The 24,882-nt window shown below is 48.7% G+C and overlaps 10 protein-coding genes and 2 non-coding genes across 12 annotated transcripts; 3 read left to right on the forward strand and 9 right to left on the reverse strand.

The window, feature by feature from the left end:
• Positions 1–693: 693 nt before the first annotated feature.
• Positions 694–3,670, forward strand: FVEG_08483 (CMGC/SRPK protein kinase). The gene is made up of 5 exons (XM_018897377.1): positions 694–1,025; positions 1,087–1,436; positions 1,490–1,803; positions 1,867–2,035; positions 2,091–3,670. The coding sequence occupies exons 1-5, from the start codon at positions 721–723 to the stop codon at positions 2,327–2,329; spliced, it is 1,377 nt and encodes a 458-aa protein (XP_018755012.1). The 5' UTR covers positions 694–720; the 3' UTR covers positions 2,330–3,670.
• Positions 2,316–4,363, reverse strand: FVEG_08482 (hypothetical protein). The gene is made up of 3 exons (XM_018897376.1): positions 2,959–4,363; positions 2,852–2,899; positions 2,316–2,788 (listed from the first exon to the last, which is right to left on the reverse strand). Exons 1-3 carry the CDS (start codon positions 3,981–3,983, stop codon positions 2,416–2,418), a joined length of 1,446 nt encoding a protein of 481 aa, XP_018755011.1. The 5' UTR covers positions 3,984–4,363; the 3' UTR covers positions 2,316–2,415.
• A 920-nt stretch (positions 4,364–5,283) lies between these two features.
• Positions 5,284–7,920, reverse strand: FVEG_08481 (hypothetical protein). Its single transcript, XM_018897375.1, has 3 exons — positions 6,949–7,920; positions 6,657–6,890; positions 5,284–6,597 (listed from the first exon to the last, which is right to left on the reverse strand). The coding sequence occupies exons 1-3, from the start codon at positions 7,734–7,736 to the stop codon at positions 6,054–6,056; spliced, it is 1,566 nt and encodes a 521-aa protein (XP_018755010.1). The 5' UTR covers positions 7,737–7,920; the 3' UTR covers positions 5,284–6,053.
• Positions 7,921–8,604: 684 nt separating this feature from the next.
• On the reverse strand, positions 8,605–9,201 carry FVEG_08480 (hypothetical protein; the record flags this gene model as incomplete). Its single annotated transcript, XM_018897374.1, has 2 exons — positions 8,605–9,053; positions 9,078–9,201. The coding sequence occupies 2 exons, from the start codon at positions 9,199–9,201 to the stop codon at positions 8,605–8,607; spliced, it is 573 nt and encodes a 190-aa protein (XP_018755009.1).
• Positions 9,202–9,516: 315 nt separating this feature from the next.
• FVEG_16334 lies at positions 9,517–9,638 on the reverse strand. The gene has a single exon. It is a non-coding gene; the product is annotated as a tRNA-Arg (tRNA).
• Positions 9,639–11,152: 1,514 nt separating this feature from the next.
• Positions 11,153–12,283, reverse strand: FVEG_08479 (hypothetical protein). The gene has a single exon (XM_018897373.1). The coding sequence runs from the start codon at positions 12,197–12,199 to the stop codon at positions 11,453–11,455; it is 747 nt and encodes a 248-aa protein (XP_018755008.1). The 5' UTR covers positions 12,200–12,283; the 3' UTR covers positions 11,153–11,452.
• A 3,060-nt stretch (positions 12,284–15,343) lies between these two features.
• Positions 15,344–15,416, forward strand: FVEG_16333. The gene has a single exon. It is a non-coding gene; the product is annotated as a tRNA-Arg (tRNA).
• A 129-nt stretch (positions 15,417–15,545) lies between these two features.
• On the reverse strand, positions 15,546–16,390 carry FVEG_08478 (hypothetical protein; the record flags this gene model as incomplete). Its single annotated transcript, XM_018897372.1, has 2 exons — positions 15,546–15,878; positions 16,199–16,390. The coding sequence occupies 2 exons, from the start codon at positions 16,388–16,390 to the stop codon at positions 15,546–15,548; spliced, it is 525 nt and encodes a 174-aa protein (XP_018755007.1).
• Positions 16,391–17,360: 970 nt separating this feature from the next.
• FVEG_08477 (hypothetical protein) lies at positions 17,361–19,572 on the reverse strand (the record flags this gene model as incomplete). The annotated part of the gene is made up of 9 exons (XM_018897371.1): positions 17,361–17,610; positions 17,671–17,923; positions 17,978–18,114; positions 18,167–18,341; positions 18,398–18,678; positions 18,723–18,798; positions 18,848–18,946; positions 18,994–19,233; positions 19,290–19,572. 9 exons carry the CDS (start codon positions 19,570–19,572, stop codon positions 17,361–17,363), a joined length of 1,794 nt encoding a protein of 597 aa, XP_018755006.1.
• An 838-nt stretch (positions 19,573–20,410) lies between these two features.
• Positions 20,411–21,142, reverse strand: FVEG_08476 (hypothetical protein; the record flags this gene model as incomplete). Its single annotated transcript, XM_018897370.1, has 1 exon — positions 20,411–21,142. One exon carries the CDS (start codon positions 21,140–21,142, stop codon positions 20,411–20,413), a length of 732 nt encoding a protein of 243 aa, XP_018755005.1.
• An 83-nt stretch (positions 21,143–21,225) lies between these two features.
• FVEG_08475 (hypothetical protein) lies at positions 21,226–22,743 on the reverse strand (the record flags this gene model as incomplete). Its single annotated transcript, XM_018897369.1, has 1 exon — positions 21,226–22,743. The coding sequence occupies one exon, from the start codon at positions 22,741–22,743 to the stop codon at positions 21,226–21,228; it is 1,518 nt and encodes a 505-aa protein (XP_018755004.1).
• Positions 22,744–24,258: 1,515 nt separating this feature from the next.
• FVEG_08474 (hypothetical protein) lies at positions 24,259–24,876 on the forward strand. Its single transcript, XM_018897368.1, has one exon. The coding sequence runs from the start codon at positions 24,265–24,267 to the stop codon at positions 24,838–24,840; it is 576 nt and encodes a 191-aa protein (XP_018755003.1). The 5' UTR covers positions 24,259–24,264; the 3' UTR covers positions 24,841–24,876.
• Positions 24,877–24,882: the final 6 nt, after the last annotated feature.

Below are 24,882 nucleotides of genomic sequence, written 5' to 3' on the forward strand. Positions count from 1 at the left end.
CTTTGGGTTCGCAACGACTGCATCATGTATGCTCCAAGTGTAATGATTTATAGGCCTGCAGCCTTTGAAAACGAAAATGAGAGGATGACGCAAAGTCTTTCCCAAGGGGCGTTGAAACATGATGAGAGTTGGGGATGGTAAACCGGTCAATCTGGCGTTTGGGATCATGTCCTTTTATGCTTCTTGGAGTTTACTAAAATGGCTACTGATTGATTCATAGTTAAAGCTTATGACATTCTAACGAGACATACTACTACAGTAGCTACCATTCCTTCATATTGTTCTCCTACTGACCTACAAGGCGTCAGGAAAAGACAAAGGAACAAAAGCAGCAACATGGAAACTGGCCTTGTGACTACCTAGGCTGAGATGCAAACAATCCATGGATAGATACCCAAGCAAGGTAACAAGGGACAGAAGAACTTACTACATTTCAACAGTATTTTGGCACACTCTTTGACTACTTGATCCCAAGTATTGGCACGATTATTGTAGACGATTTGCTAGCCATATGAAGTTCTATGTAAGGATAAAAATATGCTGACCTCTTCTACGGTTCTACCCACGCAGCCTTGGCAGTGTGTTGTGAGGCGTCAAACAACAATCAACAATCAGTTTGACTGCGAACAATCCCGCCCCACTTTTGCTTATCAACGCCGCATACGCTCGCTCTCGTCATCATCAACACAACACAAGACAACCCTTCAGAGGTCACGTCGCATGATATGGCGCTTGCTAGAAGAACTATCAGGCTTTGTTAGATCTCCTATTCAAAGAAAGTCACGGGGAATGATCAGGTCGAGGCCCGTCATGGCGTTGTACCACCAACCATGGCCGCCGTGCGCCATACCAGCTGCACGTCTTGATCTTACATGTCCTATCGAGGAAGAGAAGACTCCAAACTACAGTCCGGAGAGGTTTTATCCTATTAGGTTGGGGCAGCTTCTGAATGGTAGATATCAGGTGGCGACCAAGCTGGGATATGGGACCAATTCGACCGTTTGGCTTGCTCGAGATCTCAACCGGTATAAATTCTATTTTAAGTTCATAAGATCTGAGGTATAAGGCAAAGACTAACTCTGCTAGATGGAAGTGGTCCGCAGAGAAGTATGTTGCGATCAAAGTCAAGACAACCAAGAGCTCGAACAGAGGACGTTCTGCAGAAAATGAAATCAAGATCCTCCAGCATATCAACCAAACGAATCCTAAGCACCGCGGATGGCACTTCATTCGAAAACTCACAGACACTTTTAACCTCGACAGTCCATATGGCAGCCACCCATGCCTCGTGTTGGAGCCTCTGCGTGAGCCGCTTTGGCTATATTGCTCCAGATACATTGGTGGCGTCATCCCTCCAGACATTCTAAAGATTCTCCTCCAAATGATACTTCTTGGGCTCGACTACCTTCACACTGAGTGTCATACAATTCATGCTGGTAAGCGAATAAATAGGCAGCTAGGTCTGCGACACTAGTAAGACTTATTGCAGATCTTAAACCCGACAACATCATGATAAGAATCGAAGACCCCAAGATGTTTGAAAAAGATGCAACCGACGAGTACAACAACCCATTGCCAGAGAAGCAATTAGACGACCGCACCATTTACCTGTCTCGAAATAACTACGGACCGCTTACTCAACCAACGGGTATCATACAGCTTGTTGATTTTGATCTTGCTGTCCGTTCAATGCCTGGAAAGTTGTACTACGGCGCGATTCAAGGAGAGAAATACCGAGCACCAGAAGTCATCCTCAACTCTGGGTACAGCTACTCCGCGGACATCTGGAGCCTTGGGGTAATGGTAACGATCTCCCTCTAGTATCATGCATGACAAACAGTGGCGTTACTAATCGTACGATGATAGCTTTGGGATTTACTTGAAAAGAAAAGCCTCTTTAGCCCTTTGACTCTTGGGGACGGGACGGCACACGATGACTTGACCCATTTGGCACAGATCGGCGCACTACTCGGCCCTACCCCCCACGACCTCGTAAACAAAGGGAGGAGATCGGCCTTGTTTTACCAGGAAAGCGGTATGTGATTGTATCTGAAGGCTTGCTAGGGTAATGCTTACTGATGTCTGACAAGGAGAATTAAAAAGGCCGAGCCGTGTGCCCAGGAATTCCAACCTTGATAGTACACTCACATGTATGTCTGGCGAGGAAAAAACGCGATTCATCCGATTTGTCAAGAGAATGATCACCTGGCGCCCTGAAGATCGAAGTACAGCCAAAGAGCTCCTGGGCGATCCATGGCTCTACAAAGACTTTCCCCAAGATGGTACTGTTGAGGGTAATGGATATGGGAATAGCATTGAGTCAAATTAGCAAGAGGCACAGTCAAAGCAATGGCATCACAAATACACCAAATCTGTACATCATTCGTTCGTTTAGCATTGGAAGAGTCTCTACTGCTAACATATCGCTGCCCTCTGTCCTTTATGTACTTTGCTCTCATCATCATCATACCGCCTCCTACTCGACGGCACAACAGCAGATGGATGCACGGCCCCCATAGAAGCCGGTATCCCCACATACGCTGGGATATCCTCGCTCAGCTCGGGAAAGTGCTGGAAAAAGTCCGTCGACATGGTCCAGGCGTTGATGTCGCGGATGCGCTGCTCGAACAGTGGCGATATGTGGTATTTGCCCGTGTGCGCGTTGTGGTAGAATGTGTCCTGGAAGGTGTCCGTCCAGAGGATCTTTAGGTTGGATTGGAGAAGCTCCCAGAAGGAGTTGTTGCAGTATTGGTGTTGGGAGAAGATGAGGCGCTCGCGGAGACCGGGCCTGCGGGTGGGGTTAGTTTTTGTGGTGGTGAGGCGGGTTCAATTGAATTGAGTTGGGACTTACCAGACGAAAAAGTCAATGCCGTATGAATGCGGTAGCGCTTGCGATGGTCTGTGAATTTGTTAGCTTTTTTGGTCCATTCGCGTGGAGGATTAATTGGCTTGTCGCACCTATTCCAGTACCATCGCGGTAAAGTCGCGCGTCTCTCTATTGTAGGATCGCCGTGATACGTGATCAAAAGATGGCATATCCTCAAGACAGCCAAACGCTCTGTTTCTGCGCAATTTGAAAAGCACAGCTCATCCGCCCTTCGCAGCTTGCGCCACGTCGGCGTCATCTTGCCCGCGCGCTCGACGCTATCCCAGCCCTCGACCACGGCGCGCACGGGTATGTCCTCCGCGTTGTACTCCTCGATCGCGATCTCCTCAGCCGAGAGCTTTGTGGGCTTGACGAGGACCTCGTTTATGGCGCGCCAGATGTTGGGCTTGACGTCGTGGTAGCCAGAGGCGCAGCTCGTCGGACTGGAGCAGTGGCAGAGCACGGGGGCCTTGGGGATGATGACGTCGTCCTCTTCGGGTGTTGGGGGAAGGTTTGGGAGGAGAGGCTGGATGGGGATGAAGCCGTTGCCGGCGGGAGGGAGGATCGAGTTGTCGAAGGCCATCGAGGTTGGGTAGTGCTCTGTCGTCACGGCGTAGTTCCAGCCGTCATAGGAGAAGGGGTCGTGCGGGGGAGCATGGTTGTGGTTGATGGGGAGTTCTAGTATTGTAGAGTTGCTTGTTTCTGAGGTTGCTCTTTGGGTCATGATTGGGACTATTCGTTCGTTTGGTGTTGATTGCGACTGTGATTGTGATTGTGATTGTCCAGCATAGGCTGGCGACTCGGATTTTGTCTCTGATCGTGGCTCGCTCGTGGTGGTGGCGCTGTTGGTATCGCCAATGTGCCGACGGATCGTGGAGCCTAAAGAATCGAGGACCTGTAATAAATTGTCCCTCTCCTTGGTGACCTTGCCTAATTGGTCCATCAAGGTAGCTATTTGCGCATTAGAGTCGTCCTGCCGAAGGTTGTCGACCATGCTCTCCAATTGAGCGATGCGACTCTTTGTGCGCTCTCGCGCCAGGCGTTGGGCCTTGCGATCGAGCTCCCGTTTCTTGAGCCGACGGGCTTCGGCAGTCGAGGTCTGAGTTTCATTATACATGATGATCGCCTTCAGGGATGGGGCAGAGAAACAGAACGAGAAAAAAAAAAAGATGCCACCGGACCAAGAGGCAGAATTATATCCGTTGGGAGGGGGAGCTAATTAGGTATAGGTAGTCTGCCCGGTAAAAAGTACATCCCAGAATAGGGAGGATGAGATGGAGAGAGAGGGGTTCGTGAGAAGTGAATCTGGGGAAGCGGATCACGGGCTTTTGATCGATTCACGCTACTCCGTACCCTCTAAGCCATTTAGTTTTAGGTACCGATGAACGGTCGGGATGGATGGTATGCTATAGCACCTTACCCAGCAGCCAGGGTAGACAAGACAGACCAGCCAGACCAGGGCAGGCCAAAGCAAGCCCAGGGACCCTCCGCTTCTTCTGTTTGGGCTGTGCCTCAAGGGCTCATGCTCATGCTCTGCTCATGCCAGGGAAAACAAGCTTCAGCGCTAGAGTGCCACAATGGAGCTGAAAGGGATAACACCGAGATTTGGTAGGTGATGTAATCAGCAATAAGCAGGGGCTAAACCTTCAATGGCCTAATTCCGATGTGCTCGGCACTGGGATTAGGGTGCTCATTCGTGGCGTTGTCCGTTCAGCTCTAGTCTACGGCCACATGTCTCTGCCTCGAGTTTCCGGTTCCCAGGCACTTCAGTTTCTGAGGCCAAGCCAAGTCCCAAGCCATGGGCCCGCAAGATCTCCACGTAACGTCTCGCTTCGAGACTGACTCGCAAACCAGTCCCGATTCACGTCGCAAAGTAACCTCACCCAACCCTGCGACGCGGCTCTGGGCAACCAAGATAAGAAAGATCCTAGCTGGCTTTGCCTGGTGTAGCTCGACAGGCTTGGATCTTGAATAACTAGAGGTGTCAGTCATGCATGCGAGATTAGCGATTCAGGTTCTTGGTTGCTATACTGCGAGATCATAACGGTTATCGATCCTATCGACTGATACACGGCAGGGATCTCAGCTTTCCAGGAGTCCAGGGCCAAGTATCATTCCCTTCCGTATTGGGATGATCAATTGCGATTGACGTTAGATTAGAGAATCGGGATGAGATGGGATGTCACAAGGCGTGGCGTGGAATGTCAGTTTGGCGTTTATTGCGCGTTCACCACCAAACGGCCTGACGGTCCCCCAAGCCGCCCACTAAGCGAGGTACATGGCATCCGATGATCACTGATGGATGGAATTCTAGACAATACCGTAATCAAGTCATAATGGCATTCTTCTAAGGTCAGTCGATCGTCAATCATGTACACAAGTCCCTACGGAAATGTCTCAAGTCTTCCAAGACATTGTCTCGTAAATTAATTTGATTGCCAGGTAAATTGACGGCTGAACCATACCTAAGGCTAAGGTACCCCAAATACCTGGCTGGAGGTGAACCCCCAAAACCACCAAAGCAAGCCACTTACAGAACGCGCGTTTGCGCCCCCCCAACAGCCCTAAGATCGTTCCCTTACACGTAACTAGCGCATCGATGCCGTGGACGGTCTAGGCCCTTAGACTCGGAGCAAGAGCCGCAGCGGATCCCTCTGTAACTGGATCAGAGCCCACTAAATCGAGTTGTCTGTGGGTAGGTGGCTTCCTGGATATTAACTACCCAGCGGCGGCACTTTAGTTGACCCATAGCGTGCCAACGGAACTTCCGTGAGGAACTTCCGACAGGGCCACTGTAAACTTTTTCCCACGACACACCACCACCGATGAAACAGGTATTAGATAGGGCTGATCATGGAGTTATTCAGGAAATGGATCTTAGGAACCAACATTTCTTTCCAGGGATCGTAGAGTAGGTATTTCCGTGACAGCTGAACTCCAAGACACGTTCCCGCGGGATCGACACTGCTAGTACTCTGAAAGCTGAACCCAATGCCAAGGACCCATGTCGGACCCAATAACTCAGTTGGGAGCCGACTAGGTTTCGGAGCCCGCTCCGAGTTACGACGGAACAAGGCCCATCTCCCGTTCATTCAATAGAATTATATCGAAATGTCACCGAATTCCACTTTCCCATCTCCCAGGGAGATCGCCACCCTCAACTTCTGTATTGTCCAGCGCCCCCTTTTTACTCCTGCTTCAGACCGACTTTGCCGGCTTTGCGCAACCCGACACCTCCAATGAGAGCACAGAGAACCATGAATGAAAACATGGCCCAGAAACTTGCCTTGTAGCCCTGAAGAAGAGCCTCAGCTGGCTTCGATCCTGCATGTTGCTTGCTTACAAGGGTCGATATAGCCTGCATCACGGCTAAACCCATGGCATTTCCAAACTGCGACGCTGCGTTGAACACTGACCCGGCCACCGCCTGTTTGTCCTCGGAGAAGGTTTCAGTGACCACTATCAGACCCACCGTGAAGAGGACGTCTACTGAGAAGGGCATGAGAACCTGCGCGAAGAATGCAGCTGTCCAGTACGTCCACGCGGGGTCGATGAGTGCCATGAGCAGAGGCGAGATTGCTGTGAGGACAGATGTGATAACAACGAGCCATATAGCAGGGATCTTGTGGACAACTAGACCTGTTGTGAAGTTGAGGGCTGCACCCACCACGACGCTAGGAAGAATGCGAATAGCTGCACTGAGAGCTGATAGGTGCTGCACCTCTTGGAAGCTAGGCCAAGATTAACAAACGTGGGGTGCTACGAGCTGTCATTCGGGTTTAACACTCACAAGAGACTCGCAAATAGCTCTAGAGAGTTTATGACAGCGTTGGATAAGGCTATGGTCACGCAGATCGTGGTGAAAGAGTGGTTCCGCCAGAACGCATTCGGTATCAAGGCCGGGAGACCCCTTTTCACCTGAAGATGCATCCAGCCGACAAAGAGCGGCAGTGCAACGAGACTCGTACTTAGAAGAACAATACTGCTTGCGTCTTTGATGCGGTACACATCTGTGCTGATGATGCTGTAGATTGTCAATTATGCCATGCCGTTGAATTAAGACACGGGAAACGGTGGCGTACGCTAGGAAGTATGACAGCAGTGCCATGAAAGCTGAAGCGAGAAGAGTGCCGAGCCAATCAATCTTGGTCGCAACGCTCTGCAGCACATCGTGTAACGTTCCAAGTGGCTCGGACTTTGGCAGAGACCAGAAGCCCACCCCGGACAAGACAAGATTGATGCCACCGTAGAGAAACCAACCCGATCTCCAGCCAATAGTCTCGACCAGCACTCCGCCAAGGACGAGCCCAAACGAAAAGCCAAGCGGCTGGCTCAACCCCAGACATGCAAACGCAAAGTTCCTGCCCCGTCCCTGCGCCAGCGTCCTCGTCACGAGCGCCACAGAGCTCGAGAGATGCAGCGCGAGCGCAACGCCCTGTAGGGCCCTTAGCGCAACTAGCTGCTCGCCCGTGCGGACGAATCCGCAGGCCAGCATGAGCGCGCCGCTGAGGATGCACCCGAGCAGATCGACGGATCTTGCGCCAAGCACGTCCGCGAGGGCACCCGCGAGCAGCAGCGTTGAGGCTGTCGCGAGGCCCTGCACGGAGGAGGGCCAGAAGGCGAGGGATGGGGGGAGGGCGAGACCGGCGGTCATTTGGGGGAGACCCACGACGATGAGGCCGTTTGTAGCGCTGGCTGCAAAGTTGACGCCGGACAGTTGGAATGTCACTGCTATTTTCTGTAAACGAGATGCCACTGCTGGTGCTGGGGTGCTGCTGTTGGCGACGCTCCTGGGTGGAGAGTCCACGTAAGTTGGTGCCTCGGCAGTTGAGGGCAGCATATCCTCCAGCAACTGTGTCTGAGTGGTCATTATTTCCGCAGTCACTGTTTCTCTTCGGCAGTTGTAGAAATGTGATATATCTCTGCGATGTGATGTGCCAAATTCCAAATATTTCGATGTTGTATTTTATCTCTGAGACATGATCATAAGCATGATGTAAAACGTCACAAGGGCGTGTAGAACAAGCGCCCTTTTGATGTGGGGAGTGTCATGCAAGGGAGACTCGTAGGCCCGTCTCATCCTCGAGGCGATGTGATCCAGGGCCCCGTAGGGAGCGCTAACGTCGCTTGGGAATGACAGTTTGGTCTAACCCACTCTAAACGAGCCGAGGACTTTTCATCACCCGTGTTTATTGGGTCGGCAAATCCAAATTGCCGACCGGTTGAATATTCCTGCACGTAGTGGTTGCACCGTTAGTCAGAGATCGAAATAGTCTGCGAGATCCTCTCACTAGCACGCACCCTGTGACCCCTAGCTGGAGGAATGATAAACAAAGCTATACTGGAATTGAAGTACTATTACATCCTGAGAGATAAGACACCCTAGGATCTGAATCCACTTTACGGCTATAGATCCTTCCGGAGTGAAGCCCCTCTAGCATCTTCATGAAGCGATCGCGCTCAACTTGATTCGGCCGATACCACCATTTACCCGCGTCCACCTTGGCGAACCCCTGATCTTCCCATTTCTTCAGCTGCTTCGGGTCGATCTGGTGCCAGGGGACCCCGAGATCCTTGGAGACCTGATCTTGAATCTGATGCATGACCTGCAGACTGCCGTCTTCACCCTCTGGACCCTTTCTAGGGGAGGAAAGAAAACTCAAGACCTTAACCCTAAGAGATAAAAAATATTTAGGCAAGTTTAGTCTAAGCTTAGGGGGCTCTTTACTAAGTTTATTTTAACACCTTATATCAAGGTTCGGTGTTTTCTTGCCCCCCGAGGCCTTTCCATCAATGAAGAAGCAGTTGTAGATCTTCTTTGTCTCCTCCTCGACCCTCTTCAGATGGCGCTCCATGCCATTGACCATTGATTTCTTGTTGTAAGCCACTGGCTTCATCCACTTGGCAACTTTCTCGTAGTCGAGCTGAAAGCCCGCGCTATCGTAGGTCGGGGACCCATCTGGACTCTCACGGTGACATCGATGAAGATCGTAGAATGAATACAACGGGTCCGTGTGCTTATTTCTATGCTTGGGGATGTGGAACTTGGACAGAAACTCCTCACTTAGTTCGCGCTCCTCATACCGGGGACGCTTGACGCGACCCGGCGTTGCTCGCGGATCCCGGATCTGAGAGTGGTCGAAGTGGAACTCGAGGTCCTTCTCCGTCAGCGTTGGTTTCTGTCTCTCTGGCGTCGAAGGGCGAGTTTAACTCGTCTTGGCATGTTTGGTCCTTGGCTCCGGCGCAGACGCAGAGTCCGTCTTGCTTGACTGTCTCTTGTGACCGCGCGCGGTGGCGTTATCCTCGTGAGTCTCGGTTCCGCTCCTAATTTTCATCGTAATCTGAACACAGATAATCTTGGCATGAAAGACTATTGAAAAAATAGATAGGTAATTGAGCTAGTCGACTAGTTTAAATAAGTTTAAGGTAGGGAGTAGTTAGTTGCGTTGAAGTCGCTGGGAATCTAAACGTCATCATCGCGCATGGGGAATGTCGCGGCCACGTGACTTGGTCGACACCTAACATCAAGACAGCAAAAATATTTTCAGCTACAACTGCACTAATTCAAGTCTAAAAGAGTCAAAAAAAAGTTCATTTGAAAGCTAAAACGATTCTGATCATTTTACACAGTTCAAAAAGTCGAAAAAGAGAGCTCCCGGCCAGGATCGAACTGGCAATCTTCTGATGAGCAACCGGCATGGTCTCCTCCAATCGGACCGTTGGAAAGACCACACATAGAAGTCAGACGCCTTAGCCATTAGGCCACGGGAGCTTTTTTTATTAAGCAGAAGAAATAAAACACAATAGGAAGGAATCATTCCTGCCTCCTCCCGAACCTACTGTATAATTAGCCGCAATTGAGTAGGCATTCACTTTATTAAATAACAACCACTAATACAGTTTCTGGACCTCCATTGAGAACGGCGCGTCTGGTACCTAGCTGCTTTAGTAACAGCCCTATATTATTGCGTTTAGTCAAACTCCTCTTATTAAATATCAATTATGTTTCTTTCTGGCAATATTACAGAATATTGCCTTACTTATGTTGATTCGGGTTGCCTTGAGTTTGAGAATAAAGTATCAATTACCTCTACCTGTTTTAAGTATCTATTGAACAGCTTAACTATTAGATTACTGGTGTTCTTGCGGCGTTGCCAGAAACCTAAAGTTGCTTAATGCCGCTACATGTCATGCTGAGCTTCAAGATGATAAGTAGACGCCGCGAGAGACTGTTGGTGAGATGCTCGCACACGTTATCTATGGCGTCGAAAAAGTCGTCTGGGGATAGGCATATCGCATTATTTAGTTTATTAATAAAAAAGAATATAAAAAAATAAAGTATAGGCTCCTTTAACTAATTTATCTAGAATATCCTTTTAGATTATATATTAAGTCTATTTAATAATATAAGTAACTAATTATTAAAGATAAAGGATATTTAAAAGGACCTTAATATTAAAGTAGCTTAATATATATATCTCTATATCTTAAAATATATCTCTTTAGCTAATATCTAATTACCTCGCACTTTATTCCCGCAGCTGCTGGTCCATTATCCTTTTTTAAGAAGTGCACTAGTACTCCTTGTTAGCTGCTTTTAGTGAGCATAGTAAGGCTATGTAAGTCGCCTGGACGCTGGAAGTCTTGGAGTTAGGTCATATGCACAAACAGCGCCAGCACGCATCACATGGCCACCACCATATCATCACTCTCATCTTGTCAGGTCATCGCGCCGCAAGATTTATGCCTTCGCGTTTGTCAACGATGCGCTCGTCCAAAGTTCCCCAAAAAATCTAAAAAAATCTTCGACAGAAATGAAACGTATCGTGATCGTGTAGCATTAGTGTCATCGAACTAGGGGTCGCCTGTTCGCCAGAGACTGTTGACGCACGTGATCGTGCATCGGTTTCAACGCCGTCCCAGAAGTTAAACCGCTGGGCCATCCGCCTTAATTGGTTGTATCAGGAGGAGCATTATTTACGCTTAAGTAGGTAGGTACCGACATGTCCAGTAGAGTAGGATGTATTCCTTCCAACGCGTCGTGAAAAGTGGACACCTCGTCAACCTGGAAGGTCAGGCTACACGTGGGTTCAACGACATGGCCCATGATGCTACGCTTCATTTTTACTGCTGACTTCGAGTGATAATCCCAAGGCAACAGACTACGTGTACGATTTGAGAGGTTGGAGCACCAGCAGCAGGATAGTCTAATATACTACCTATCCGAGCTGCGCTGGACACTTCTGGACAGGGAGGGGATACCCGGGTTCAATTGCAAGGGTAGAATACTTGTTCATCGCAAAGATCAATTCACATTGAAGAGTACTGAGAAAGGATTTATTGACTATGTTGAATAGACAGTAACTGCTGAGACTCAGTCACGTTGAATGCTAAGCCCAGGTGAAACGTAAGTACAACATTGATTCGGTAGACGAGACATGTAGTCAAAAAAGGTAAATAATACAGGACCATCATTCCATCTCGGCCGTCACCAATGACAAGGTATTCAACATCTCGTTTCTTTTCCGATGGTCCCACGTCGGTTAGGTGAAAGCGACAAACTGTCGGGAGTATTATTGTCGACGATCACCGGGCCTTATTTTTGCATTTTTTGCAGAGAATTTTCGACATGGATTTGACATCTTTTGGGTTTTCCGTGGTTTCGAATACACTGAAATCGGCTTCTGATTCTCTTTCAACGTAATCTTTGAGAAGTTGGTATGATGGCTCAATTCCATCGAGACTCTTCCAGAAACCAGTATATAGGGTCTCGTCATGGTTTTTGATGCCCAGGAGTGCGGTAGCGAGCCTCAATGTAATGGACAAGGGAAAGGGGAAGTGTCTGGCGAGGTGTTCCCATCTGTCGTCAATGGCTTCGAGAAACTCGTCCGCTGATGGATATGGTATGGAACTCTGCATCAAGAAGGTGAAGAGCAGAGCATACTGCTCTTCATGGGTCAGGCCCAGAATTTCTTTTCGAATTGCATGCCAGATTTGCCTGACAGTTGTCGTCAACGGAAAGAGAAGAACGTTTTTTCGGACTTTGGCACTGAGACAGCAGCCCAAAAGATACATCTTCTCTTTCTTAGCCACTGATTCCCAGGTCACCTTTTCCCTTTTTGTCCCTCCAACTCCGTGTCCCTCATCCTTCTCGATAAGTTCAATCGTACCCCTCAACCTCAAGTTGTATTTCACCATGCGAACCCAATCCCTGTAATCACAGTCATGAGTCAGGAGTGGAACATCCATCATGGTGCCATCGGCTTCTGGCGAGCGTCCAGATGAAGACGTGTCTGCAAAGGTAAAAGTAGAGCTGGATGAAGACGTGAACATGTTGGATTGAAAGAGGGTGGTCAGAATCCTCCAGCCTTAGTTGTTGCGTTGGTGATGGCTGCGTTTGTTTGGAGGCTGGTGACCAATGGCGAGCTTACCTTGAAGTCGGGAGAAAGTGCCATATTTATACCCATAAATCGAGACAACCTCCTCGGCTATGACTTTGAGGCTTGCCATAGTGCCAAGCAAGTTGTTGAGCTCACCATCAAGGTTACGTGCTACAAAACGTCATGCAATGTCACTCATGAACTGCTCTTATTGCCACTGGGCGCAGTCTCACTTCATTTCGATGTTGTTTGTGTAGATCTATGATGAATAAGAGTCTTTACGGGCTAAATGGAGCTCCCTGAGTTTCATCTCACTTTTCATTGAGATATCTGAACCCTGATCAGGTGAAGAGACACTTGCACTAAGTTTAATATAGCTGATCCTTACTCCCCTAACAGCAGGTTTTGATCATTTATCCGAACTGGCTCATATAGCTTATACTGCATAAGTGGAGTGATGTATCGATATCAGGCTGGCCTATTGTCTTCTGATTGTGTCCTCATACGTCTCGCACGATATTTTCCTCAATTCTAGCATTAAGCCTATGGAAACACAGTTAGTTGTCTTCGTGTTTGCTAAGTCGGCTTGTAGAAAACGGCCCTTGTTTGGGCTCATTCCCGAGATCTTGAGTCGGCACAAATTGTTTGATTACAGCGGTATTGGGAAAGAAACGGACCGGAGTTGCTACAGGGAGGATAAAATCTTGCAGAATATGTTATGGGGGTAAACAAGTGGGTTAATGAGGGCGCTATATCGCATCATCACTGCATCCTCCCGTTACCCGCGCTGATTCGTTACACTAGGCTTGGCCAGATTGCCTAGCTGAGCCATATTCTCGACCTCCGTCCTCTGCTCATTCTGGCACATGCCCTTACATTAGTAGCAAGATTGAACATAAGAAGCAACACCTGGTAACAAAAAAGAGGATCATGGTCTCTGAAGTCCTGCGTCTCGTCAGTGTGCACAGGGACGGTCAATGACTTGAAGATTTGAAGCCACCTGCTAGTGATGGCGTGGCCGACATTATGTCAATGATAATTGGATTCAATCTTTGCTGAACAGCAACCGTGAGCAAGAAATACGAATACGCCGTGAACGCCTCCAGGAGCTTGCAGATGAGATCTTTATTTTTCCACGACGATAAGCCCGAAGGTCCCGAGCCACATACAAATGAAGACAGACCGACATTCAGCTTGATAAATGGCCTTTCACTTTCGTCAAATGGTGATTCATAAGAGGTACGAGCGCCCCATGGAGCGCCCCCAGGAGCTTGTAGATGAGTTCTCACGTCTTGTTCTCCACGCTGACATCCCAGAAGGTTCCGAGACACTTGCCCATATTGCGCTGGTTAGTAGGAAACCTAATGGATGGCCTTTTATCGTTGTCATAAGATCATTCGTGAGAATAGAATACGAAAGAGCTGTGGAAGGCCTTCAAGAGCTTGCAGAGGAGCACTTGCTTCTTGGTTTTCCATGGCGATATCTAGAAGGCCCCGAATCACCTATATAGTGATACATCAGAGAGTTTCAATCTCCGAAATAAGATTTGACCTCGAACTGTTGCCGAATGGTAACTGGTAAGCTAGAAATGATTTCGCATCACGGACCTAAACCTTCGTGCGGGTGCGTCTCAGCAAATGAGATGCTCTTACCTCCAAACAATGATACAAAATAAAGAGAGGTCTAACATACTGTCGAGCCGAATGTCGATGGCTACGTTTCCTTTGACGCCTCGGAACGGCATTGTGCGATAACATTCAGTGGTCACAGCCCAGATAAGTGACGAGTCATAGGAAGTTGCAAACAGGCTATTGAGTTAGGGAATCTGGAATCTCTATCTTAAAAGACAAAAGAACTCGGGTAGCGTGATTGTAACTTATTATAGATTTGGTAGGACTTGGACACGGAATTTCTGCCACCTTAAGTCAAAATCTGGAGTTTGCTTGCTCATGTTGACAGAGTCGCCTCCTTAAATTTGTTTGTCAACAGGTGCAATTGCGGTCTGCGCTGAATCGTCGCCAACGTGACGCTGCCTCAACAGAGACATCGCTGCGTTCCCCCCTAAATGCTCTGCATCCCATTTCTCAATGTTAACGGCAGAAAACGTGGCCATGTGATGCGTGCTGGGGTTGTTTGTGTATATTGACCTGAGGAACTTCCAGCTGACTTAGATAGCCTTTCGATTTGGGGATCATGTAGAGTATCTGTTGTGTGCGATGACATCAAGGCTCGCCAAAAGCAGCTGATAAGGAGTACTGGTGTGCTTCTTAAAAAAGGATGATGGACCAGCAGCTGCGGGAACAAAGTGCTAGCTAGGTAAGCAGATGTTAGCTGGAGAGATACGGTTCAAGATGCAGAGGCGTATCTACTAAGCTAGTTTGACAACTCGGTCCTCCCAGATGTCCTTCGGTTTCCACGATTGGCTACCTATACACTCAAATATACCTGGCATGTAATCTGAAGGGACGTGCTGAACAAATCGTTCTAAATGGACTCATGCTCTGTTGTCTTTCTTCAACAAGCTTAAAGACACGATACATCCATTGCCAGGTGCCTTTTTCAACAGCACATACGATACCTGGGATAGCCTCAGCAATTATTTCTCAACGCCCTTGCTTGCCACTTTAAAGACTAACCTTGTGTTTAATCAGCTAGATGGGGGGTTGTATCATTTCATGGCGATCTCCAGCGTAGGCGGACAGACGCCGGCGACCTATCAAATCAACGTATTAGAATGTGCATTGAGTGAGAAGTGCAATAAAACCACACTAATCACCACAAAAGAACTGAGCCAAGATGAATACTGAGAATGTTTTCAAATATGATCAGAAATACATCCTGTCAACAGGTGATAACAACTACAACTGTTCAATTGTCCAGTAAGCCAACATTGGTCTGCCATTCAAGCCGCGAGGCTTCCGAGGCGTCACTCCCAATTAAAAATAAGAATGGAAGGATGTTTTTCATGTCAATATCCTCAGTCTGTAGTCAGTAGTCAGCAGAGGGGCACCTGGCATTCTCTGATTGCCTAGGCAGGTCCAGAATGCGATTCGTTCCTGATTGAGATTTGCTGCAGATATTTCCAATAATAACCAAGGGCCGCCTGGCGTAATGGTTAACGCGTCTGACTTCTAATCAGAAGACTGCGGGTTCGAATCCCGCGGTGGCTTTTTGCCGTTTTTCACAGCTTTTGTTTCATTTAAAGTGATCAGAAATATTTTTCTAACTCTTTTAGACTTAAAATAGTTAAGTTATAGCCGAAATCATTTTTGGTGTCTTGATATTAGGCGGTAGCTAAGTTATGTAGTTACCGCAAGAACCACCCCCGTGTCGGTGGCTGTGATAGCTGTAGATTCGTCCTCGTCATTCTCTTCATCATGATCATCGCTCGAAGCCACCCCGGCGTCAGTGGCATCCATGGTACACGTCTTCAAGACTTCCTTGTCACTGAGTTCGGCAAGCTTAGCATAGAACGCCCTCGCTAGGGGATACGTTTCTGGGTCGAAGCGTTCATACGCGCGAACTTCCTGCTTTCCTAGTTTTAAACGAAGTCGACGCCAAAACGAATTATGTTGAATCTTGCCTTTTCTGGCAAGCTTTGTTCGGCCGTGAAAACCACCAACAGGCCGCGGCTACGAGTCCCAGATAGCTTCTCGAGTTGTGAGATGTCATCGAGATTTCTAAAACCTCGGTGTAAAAGCCAAAAATTTACTCCTTCAGGGATATTATGGGTAGTCATAGGTGTCCCGGTACCGAGTCTCTCAGCCTTGATTTGGCACAGGATGTATTGTATCACCGTACTGGTTTCAAGAAATGATGTACGTGAACTTTCCACTCCTACCATCTTTGCGGCAAAGCGCAGTGCCTCTCCAATCTTGGAGTTGTGATCACATCTCATCCTCGCAACCTTTCCATTCACATTCTGTCTTGTTCTTCAAGCAGCATCACCAACCGCCTCGCCGCGATGCCTCCCAAAATGCCCCGGCTCAACGACTTGCTTGCCCTCCTGGAGGTGTACTTTGCCCCAGAGAGGGGGCGCCTCGAGGAGGGACGGCGACCAAGGCACAGCTTGAAGTGCAAGCTCATCTTCCTCTCCTCTCCTCCTCTCGCCTCCAGTCGCCGCCGCCTTGGGCTGATTGGCCATCTTCTCTCGCCGTCGCCGTCTTGAGCAGCCTTTTTGCACCTCCCTGGTGCCCCCATTCTGTTCCACTCGCCGCGACCTCCGGTCAGAAAAGCATGGGGTGATACTGCTTACGGCCACGCCATTCAACTGCAAACTCGAACTTCCGTTAGTTTCACCAGATCCATTTGCCAATTTGAACAATCGCTGACAGCTGCAGCTGAGAGTGCTTCCAGCACCCGTCTTGTGCCCAATCCGTCTACCGAAGTCGACTTCGATCCCCTTTCAGCGCCCGCCGAAGGCAGTTGACTATTGGTGAACTCGATGCCATCACCTTACCTACCTCGATCGACTACCTCGCGTACCACGCGAAACGTCAGTCATCACCATACTTCTCTCCTTTGCTTGGCTTCACCGGGCCTTTGAGATCGCTGCCTCACTGGCTTCTCCTCTCATCTGGTGGTGCTCTCTCTGCGACCTCTCTGCCCATCGGCTTCTCCTCCTTTAAACACCCTCCTTACTGACTATCTCACCAACTTCCCCTCCCCTGCTGATCCAGTTCAATGCAGGGGCTTTACTTACTGTCCCGATGCCGTGGTCGTCCAGGTTGTGGTATCTTTCGCCGTGGATGGAAATGACCAGTGGTGGATTGTGCAGTAGCTAGGATACACGGCCATAGACTGTTGGCACGGGCATGGACCTCGTATGGCTATCATCAATGTCAATCAGTGCAGTCAGAGGGGGTTGGATGACGTGTAACGCCATGGACAGTTGAAACGTAGATGCGAAGAAGCCTGGGGGTAGTCTTCTTGGCGGGCGAAAGAGAGAGGTCTGTTTATTTTTGGTGTTCTACTGGTTATTCAAGATGCAAAGGTATCCCGGATTTTACATATTCCATGTTTCGTCACAAACAAGCCAGACGTTTTTGGGTACTCGTGTCTGAATATCATGCCAAGGAGATCGTTTCTCCAGCAAGCCAAGCCTGTTTCACACATCAAATCTCTTTGTGATCAAGTACCTCCCCTGCACACACTGGTCCACCACCAACGTGACGCTGTCTCAAATTCCCAGCCTCGTCATGCTCTGCATCCCATTTCTCAATCTCAACCAGAGGCACTCGGACTAAACGATGCGTGTTGGCGCCATTTGTGTCAACTTCGAGAACTTCCGGCCGAATCGCATAGCCCTTCCATTTGGGAATGATGTAGATCCAGAAGACGTAGTAGACACCACAAAGAATCATACTGGGAGGAGTGTTCTGTCAGATGATTTTCATGCGATAACCAGAAGGGAAGAAAACTTACATTGCGATGCCGACTACGCAGTAAGTTGCGTACCAGAAACTGACGTCACCGGCGTATGGGCCGCCCTTCGGAGGGTACCATGGCATGACGATGATGAAGATCTGAATGAGGATGAAGAATACGGCTGCGATATCCCAGGCCTTGAACTCTGGAGGCCCTCTTCCTACGCGCTTGTTGTGACGTCGGACGATGTAGAGGCCGATACTCATGGCCAAAAAGAACAGACCTTCGGGATATGTCTTGAGACTCACGACTGGCTTACAGTCAGCAAGGCGAACAACAGAATCTTGTGATGTGAAAAACTCACCGAATTGGAATGCGTCACCAGCAGGAGGAGCTACGATCATGATGAACGTCATGGCCCACTTCAGTAGATAGGGTCCAATGGGTGTTCCGAAGGGCTTCGTTGATACCCAGAAAGTAGTGAAGGGCAAGACTCCTTGGCTGCACCTCGAGTCAGTATACGAAAAGAGATTATAGAGATATGGAGACCAACCGTCCGATCTCACGAATCAATCGTGAAGCGCCAATTAGTGTAGCAAGGAGGTTTCCGTACGCACTCAGGAGCACAAGAACATTCAAAGCTGTAACAGCACCACTAGTACCGAAGACACTGGTGAAGAAGACTGATGCAGCGATCTCATTTGACTCTGCAAACTCTTCCTTGGGGACTAAAAGCTCGAATTAGTACATGAGACTATGAAGCTCATAGGACCTTGAAGCTTACCAGCAGAGAAATATGCGACGTTGCACAGCATGTACAGAACAGCAACCAGAAGGACAGAGATAAAACCGTACTTCTTGATAGTAGGGATCGGCCTCTTAACTTCATTAACGACATTGAAGGCGTTGGCATAGCCAGTGTATGAGAATACGATGTTGACCAGGGCGGTTGAGAGGTCGTTGCCGTTGTTGGTTGTGCCCTCGAATGCGTTGCGAAAGTTGGCGTTAGGGTCTGGGATTCGAGAAACATTGCCGCCGAGAACGACAAAGCCAGTGATTGATATGCTGCAGATGTTAGAGTGAGAAGATCGATGAGGTAGTGAACTCACAAGATGAGGGTAATGATCTTCAAGAAGCCCAAGACGTTGACCGCCCAAAGGGAGTATTTGTTGTGAGCGATCACGCCTGAAATTGTATTAGCCGACCCATGTTTTCAGGTCCTTGGGCTACTCACAAATTACAGCAAGTGTGTAAGCAGCGATGGCTACACCCTTCATCTCCCAGTCACTAGGTGTCTTTCCCGCAATTCTCCAGAGATATCGAGATAACACTACTCGACTAGTTAGTACCTCACAATGGAAATCACTACTGGCAACGAACCAATGGCATTGCTGCTGCTGAACGACAAGACAACTGATTGCACTGCATAAGCAATCGGAAAGAAGTGCTTCGGTCGGGGGTATGCTTGTTCGAGGTATACAACTTCGGCTCCGGATCGACTTGGGAAATAACTGGCAAACTCGAGATACACGCAGAATCCGGCAATGGCCATGATGAAGCCGATGAACCAGTAGATCAAAGCGAGTCCTACAGATCCGGTGGCGTTGAGGATGCTTCCAGCTAGAGCAGGGTCAGTATGCTGATTACCAGTCACAAGATGGGACGATAGTACATACGCGTCGAAAAGATACCAGTGCCAATCATCTGGTTGACATTCAAGAAAATGATGGTCAACCATCCAACATGATAGCCCAGCGGTGAGTTTGTCTCGACAGGCGCACCGATAGCCTCCTGATAAGAAGCCTTCGCGTCATTCCCTCCTTGGACACGCGTAAAAGCAAGGTTTCCATCGCGAAGAAGCGCAGGATCAGAGCTATCAGACGTATAATTCTGATCGGCATCAATAACAGCTGGTTTAGCCTCTGGCTGAGGACGCCAGCGTGATAGAGAGAAGCCCATGGCAGAACAACAATGGAGATAATTCTGAAGATAAGGATACTCTAGCCTTCAGCAGGCCAGTGCAACCTCACATCTTTAAACAATTCCTCTTGTCAATAGCCATTGGGATATTTCAAGCTACGAGCATGTCGATCCCTTCACCCCCGGTTCCATGCAGATTGGTTATCGATTGCGTGACGCTAATGACCTTCCAGACTGGTGAGAGCACGCCATAGGCCAAGGCGTTGACGCCAAATTCAGTGTTACGCTGACAGGACCTTTTGGCAAGCCAAGGCACTAAAGGAGGTGATTGTAACGTTGATTCGGAGGTTTCAGTCAAATGATAAGCTGTTGGAGTATGGCCTAAGACTTTAAGAGGAAGTTGTTAAGACCGTAGCCAAGATTCGTCTGGATCAGCGCCCGTAGCTTGCATTGAGTTTTGGCTAAATGGATTGCTACAGGGTGTTTAAATTAAGCATAATGTTAGTCCAGGCCGACGGTAGACGGGTCTTAGCAACCGGTTTTGTGCAGGTCCTCGTATCAGGCTGCAGAAGTGGTGGAGGAAAAGGCGTTTTACAGGAACAATGAGATGAGGGAACGAATGCTTCGATTGACCCCGAGAGACAACATCTGATGATCAGATCGTAGAAGAGATTGGAGGAGTAAGCTGTTAGGATCTTGCTGGTGAAGACAGACTGAGTAGACGAGACCTGTAAGGTGAGCTAGATGCGAAGATGATCATGAGATACCAAAAGACTCCAGAGTGGATAGCAAAAGGAGGGGATAGACGGAGGGGCAGGGTAAAAACTTTAAGAGAAGGATGGCAAACTAGCCAGATACACGGACATGTGCAACTCGCTTATAGCAGCTCATCGACCTCCTCAGAGTGCTCGCGAAAAGTGCTACGCCAAGCAGTGTTCGTCTGACGAGCAGCAATGGCCATGGCCTGTTGCATACGCTGTCCAGAGGAACTGACTCTTTCCCTCGAGGTGGACGGCTCATCGAATAGTATAATGTCCTCTTCGTTCACAGTGGCATCGACCCCCTGACGTGAAGAGGCTTCGGAGGAAGTCTCATCCATCTGGTAATGATCGTTGTTCTCCCCCAGCGACTCTTCATCATCAGAGGGAGGGATCGTCGTCCTTCCATTGACGAGATCAGAATACTCCCAAGACCTCACGGGCGAATCTTCAAGGTCGTGTCTGCTGTGTGCGGTGTCGGATTCCTCGCCGGGATGTCTATTGTAGAATGGTCCAACATTACCGTCACCGTAGATGTCTAAGTCCTCATCTTCCTCAGCGTTAATTCGGCCAGTGGGAGTGCCATAGCCTGGTGACATAGACGTGCTGCGACGGCGAAAATGCATCTCAGTATATTTGTGATGTGGCATGCGCTGAGACAGATATGCGCTGGTATGTCTCGATTCAGATTCCATGGCACCACGCGCCAAAGCGTCTCCAATATCGTCCCGGTCGTCATCGCTGTCGGGTGGCTCTGCTAGCCTAGACCCTCGATCACTGACCAAGCATTCGGTTGAGTCCATAAAACTTTGTTCGGGTTCCTCGTCCATGTTTTCGTCTGCAAGTGACATTTCTGGACTTGATTCCGGAATGCTGCTCAACCTCGCGGATGATCCCCGATCACTTGGCGGTGACATCAATCCTAACATCACCATCAGTAACCGAAACCAGAAAAACATAAGATCATCAACTTGCTCATTCTGATCAACTCATCATCTGGAGTCTGGCGATTCTCTCTCGCTTTCCAATGGTCAACCAACGCCTTGAACTGAGGGTCTTCCTTGTCGCCATCAAAGACACGAAAGTCCTCCTCCGCAGCCCAAGCAGTCTCACACTCCCACGGAAACCTCTTCCCAAGCGTAAAGAAGATGACGGGATACACCCTCTTATGCATGTTTCGTTGGCCGCCTTTGTATCCCTCTGCCCAAACACCAGCGAGACCATGGGCTTTGTCATAACAGGCTGGTAACTCGTCTACCGACTCCAACAGTCCACGATCAACTGGGGCGATGTACTTGCTCCGAAATCGAGGGAAGGATGACCAGGGAATAACGTAGGCGGGATAGCAGATGCCATCGTCTGGCCACTTGATCCAGTAGATTGTCTTGGCGGTAATCTCAACGGGCGTTACAGTGCCGTCCAGTTCCCGTGTGAGAATGGTGCGCTTTCTCGTGGCTGCTGCTTGTCGGATAGGGATATGCCGAGGATGTGAGGGGCTAATATCGCCAAGAAGCGATGCCATATCGCTGTCAGTGCGTGCGCCACGTTGAGGACGATAAGGGTTGTTGCCAGTACCTCTCGTAACTTGGGAGAAGCCCTTACACTTAGACTTGAGAACGACCCGATCGTTGTGTGCCTTGGCTATTGTAGCGTCGCAATCAACGATCTTGATGCCAAAGGCTTCAATGGCAGATGGGCGAGTTGGTGGGAGCCCATGCGCTATAGCATGCCTTGCGGCAGCCTGTGCTGGACGCGAAAGACCATCTAGGGGCAGACTATGCTCTTCACAATGAAAGACATACCACTCGCCACTTCCTGCCGGTGTCTCCGTGATCTTCTGACCGGGGAACCCACCTATTTCCGCGGTCGTGGTCTCGCGACAACGTGCGCGACGGTTGGCAAATGGGTGGCCTCCTGCGTCTGGGGAAGTCTGCCTGCTATGGGGATGACTTCGAAGGTTAGGGTTGGGAAAGGCAGGGGAAGAACTCGCTGGATCGAGTGGCGCGTCGTTGTCGCTATCATCGCCCACGTCGGTAGGTGGGGTAGGTGGCAGAGATCGTGCTCTTAGTTGGTCGTGATACACAAGTATGACCTCCATAGCCTTATCAGTTTTAGCCATAAATTCTTTGATATGTGGCTCGACATGGGCCAGCGTGAGAGGTTCCTTGCGTGCTCTCCTAGCAATGTCGCGGACGATCTTTTTCCGCTTTTCTCCCAACTCTTTGGCATAATCGGCATGGATAGTGATATCTTGATTATTCTCTTGAAGCTTGCACATCTCAGCACCCAGCTCTCTAATTTGGTTGTCAAGATCTAGGTGGTCGTCTTTCAGGCTTAACAACTCGTGACCCACGAGTTGCCTGTGGCATTCTGCAGCGTTCTCTGTGATGAGCTTGACAGTGGCCAGCAATTTGAAGCAAGATTCAGTCTGGGAAACATCATCTCCATCCATGATGACTGTATGTGTAAAAGGAAGACTTGGGGTTTGATATTTGGGGTTATTTGTAAAAGGAAGTGTCTGGGAGTTAGTTGACGCTCAAGATGTAAGGACGATGAAGAGAGGAAAAGGAGAGGTGGGATGAGCGAGATAAATAACCAGTTTCTGTCTGAGAATGTCTGTTCCCGTGTCTATGCATCTACAAACACTTTCTCAAGTTGGGTCGTCATAAATTTGTGTTTAGTCGTTTGTCGTGTTACACAGTTTCCAAGAGTTGGCCAATGACGGACAAGTAGTTCTGGGCAAACATGAAGTGGCTTGCAGAAGGACGCACATCTTGTTATCTTTTCTCTCCAGCATTTTGATGCATAAAACAAGGCTTCTCGAGGTTCCTAAAAGCATACAATTTATACGTGAAGTATGTAGAAACATTGTTTTCATGTATTGTTGAACAATCCTCCCACTCGTGGCATGTCTAGTGGCCCCAAGCTGCCAAACATTAACGTCTAACATTTTGCGATGAGCCAAAGTCTCCGGATATATGCAGTACAGTGGAGGCTATCCCAGGGGTACTTCAAGACAAGCTGCCATTCGTGTTACCCAATCTGCCAAGGTTATAGAGTACGTATCTGGCGAAAGATGCGTCACATTTTCCCAGGCTAAGATAGCCTATTCTCGGGAAGCCTAATGACCTGCGGATGGCTACTTAATGGCCTGCGGATAGTTACTTGATAGCCTGCAGATAGCTACTAAATGACCTATAGAAGGGTAGCTTAATGTATAAAGTCACCATAGTTGCATTAGGTACTTATGAGTTTAGAAACAAGTATTTACTTATTCGCTTTCAAGTAAATAAAGTTACTCTAATATAAAAACCGTGGCATTGACAAGTGCTGATGAAAGGCCATTAACGACAATACAGACTGCAAATAGCAATAGCCACTCTTGAGTTACTACAGAGCCTCCTCTTGCCAAAAAGTAAGGAAAATGGCAGACATTGTGCCCTGTCACTTGGCTGTCCAATGCAGCAGTGTTGTGTCACCACGAGATGTTGGTTTCGAACCTCACATACAGTATCCAAAGAGTGGAAAGTTCAACAATAGAGTGAGTTTATCCACTAAGTGAAGCATACAGACAAGCCTGGTTGCATCTGGAGTGTGATTCGTGTGGCCTCTTGATCATGGCATCCAGGCGGTGAACAAGGATGCTCGGTTATCGCAGAGTAACAACGTCGCACAAGCTTGATCTAACGCTGAGATCTAGATCGGTGCTGTTGAGCTTGGATGTTTCAAGCGAGTGCATGGCGCATGGCCCCAGGTCCCAGGAACCCTGTAACCTTGTGATCTCTTTGGCGCCAGTATTCTGGATATTCTTCCTTGGCTTCTCAAGGCTGAGACAAACATAAGCGGGCTTCAATACAAGCTGAAAAAGTGGCTAATTGAATAATCACCACCACGTACAACGATATCTGAAACGGTATTTGAGCTAAATATTAGATGTAACTTTCCAAAAGAATTATTCACCGCACTTCAGAACATGACAATGGCTTCTCCTCAATATTCGCCTCTTGAGGAGGAACTCTTCAAATTATATCGTGAATACCGCGAAACAAAGTCCATCGACGCCAAAGCCCTCTTTTTCTCCCCGCAATGCCGTCAGATATGTCGCACAGACCCAACCTACGCTGCAAAAGACCGAGACACAATTCTCCGCTACCTTCGCGAGGCAGGCGATGTCCTGCAAAGAATCTACCACGAAGCGGGATGGGACATGAATGAAATGGATCCAGCTTCTGTAAAAAGCTTCTACACTATGCGGCCACTCCTCACGAGCGAAAAAGAAGAGTTTGCAACGATTAGGGAATTGGCTCCCGCTGGTTTTGCGTCTTTGGAGGAGGTTCGCGATAAAGCAGAGAGTGAGAAGTGGGAGGGGTTGAGAGTTAACATGTGGACGGAGGATAATGAGGGAAGAGGGATTTTGGTCAAGGTTCAGTACTGGTGGAGGAAAGAGGATGGCGCGTGGAAGCAGATATTGCATGATATTATGTTCTTGGGGCCTGTTGATGGGACGGAGGAGGATGGGGAAGGTATCTTAGTAGAGGAGGGAGTCTAATGCAACTAGCCTCAATTCATCAACATCAATTGTCGATGAATG

Source organism: Fusarium verticillioides, chromosome 10 (genome assembly GCF_000149555.1).
Source record: "Fusarium verticillioides 7600 chromosome 10, whole genome shotgun sequence".
NCBI classification, from domain to species: Eukaryota; Fungi; Ascomycota; class Sordariomycetes; order Hypocreales; family Nectriaceae; genus Fusarium; species Fusarium verticillioides.

What these genes read in the sequence shown, in the direction of transcription:
- FVEG_08482 (XM_018897376.1), bottom strand. Translation starts at nt 3,983, where the DNA reads ATGTATAATGAAACTCAGACCTCGACTGCCGAAGCCCGTCGGCTCAAG. An exon ending in CCGCGATGGTACTGGAATAG is followed by an intron (nt 2,900 to 2,958) that starts GTGCGACAAGCC and finishes ACAAATTCACAG; the next exon opens with ACCATCGCAAGCGCTACCGC. An exon ending in GGCATTGACTTTTTCGTCTG is followed by an intron (nt 2,789 to 2,851) that starts GTAAGTCCCAAC and finishes CCCCACCCGCAG; the next exon opens with GCCCGGTCTCCGCGAGCGCC.
- FVEG_08481 (XM_018897375.1), bottom strand. Translation starts at nt 7,736, where the DNA reads ATGACCACTCAGACACAGTTGCTGGAGGATATGCTGCCCTCAACTGCC. An exon ending in CTGCTGTCATACTTCCTAGC is followed by an intron (nt 6,891 to 6,948) that starts GTACGCCACCGT and finishes GACAATCTACAG; the next exon opens with CATCATCAGCACAGATGTGT. An exon ending in GAGCTATTTGCGAGTCTCTT is followed by an intron (nt 6,598 to 6,656) that starts GTGAGTGTTAAA and finishes ATCTTGGCCTAG; the next exon opens with CTTCCAAGAGGTGCAGCACC.
- FVEG_08474 (XM_018897368.1), top strand. Translation starts at nt 24,265, where the DNA reads ATGACAATGGCTTCTCCTCAATATTCGCCTCTTGAGGAGGAACTCTTC.
- FVEG_08479 (XM_018897373.1), bottom strand. Translation starts at nt 12,199, where the DNA reads ATGTTCACGTCTTCATCCAGCTCTACTTTTACCTTTGCAGACACGTCT.
- FVEG_08483 (XM_018897377.1), top strand. Translation starts at nt 721, where the DNA reads ATGATATGGCGCTTGCTAGAAGAACTATCAGGCTTTGTTAGATCTCCT. An exon ending in GTGTCATACAATTCATGCTG is followed by an intron (nt 1,437 to 1,489) that starts GTAAGCGAATAA and finishes GACTTATTGCAG; the next exon opens with ATCTTAAACCCGACAACATC. An exon ending in TCTGGAGCCTTGGGGTAATG is followed by an intron (nt 1,804 to 1,866) that starts GTAACGATCTCC and finishes GTACGATGATAG; the next exon opens with CTTTGGGATTTACTTGAAAA.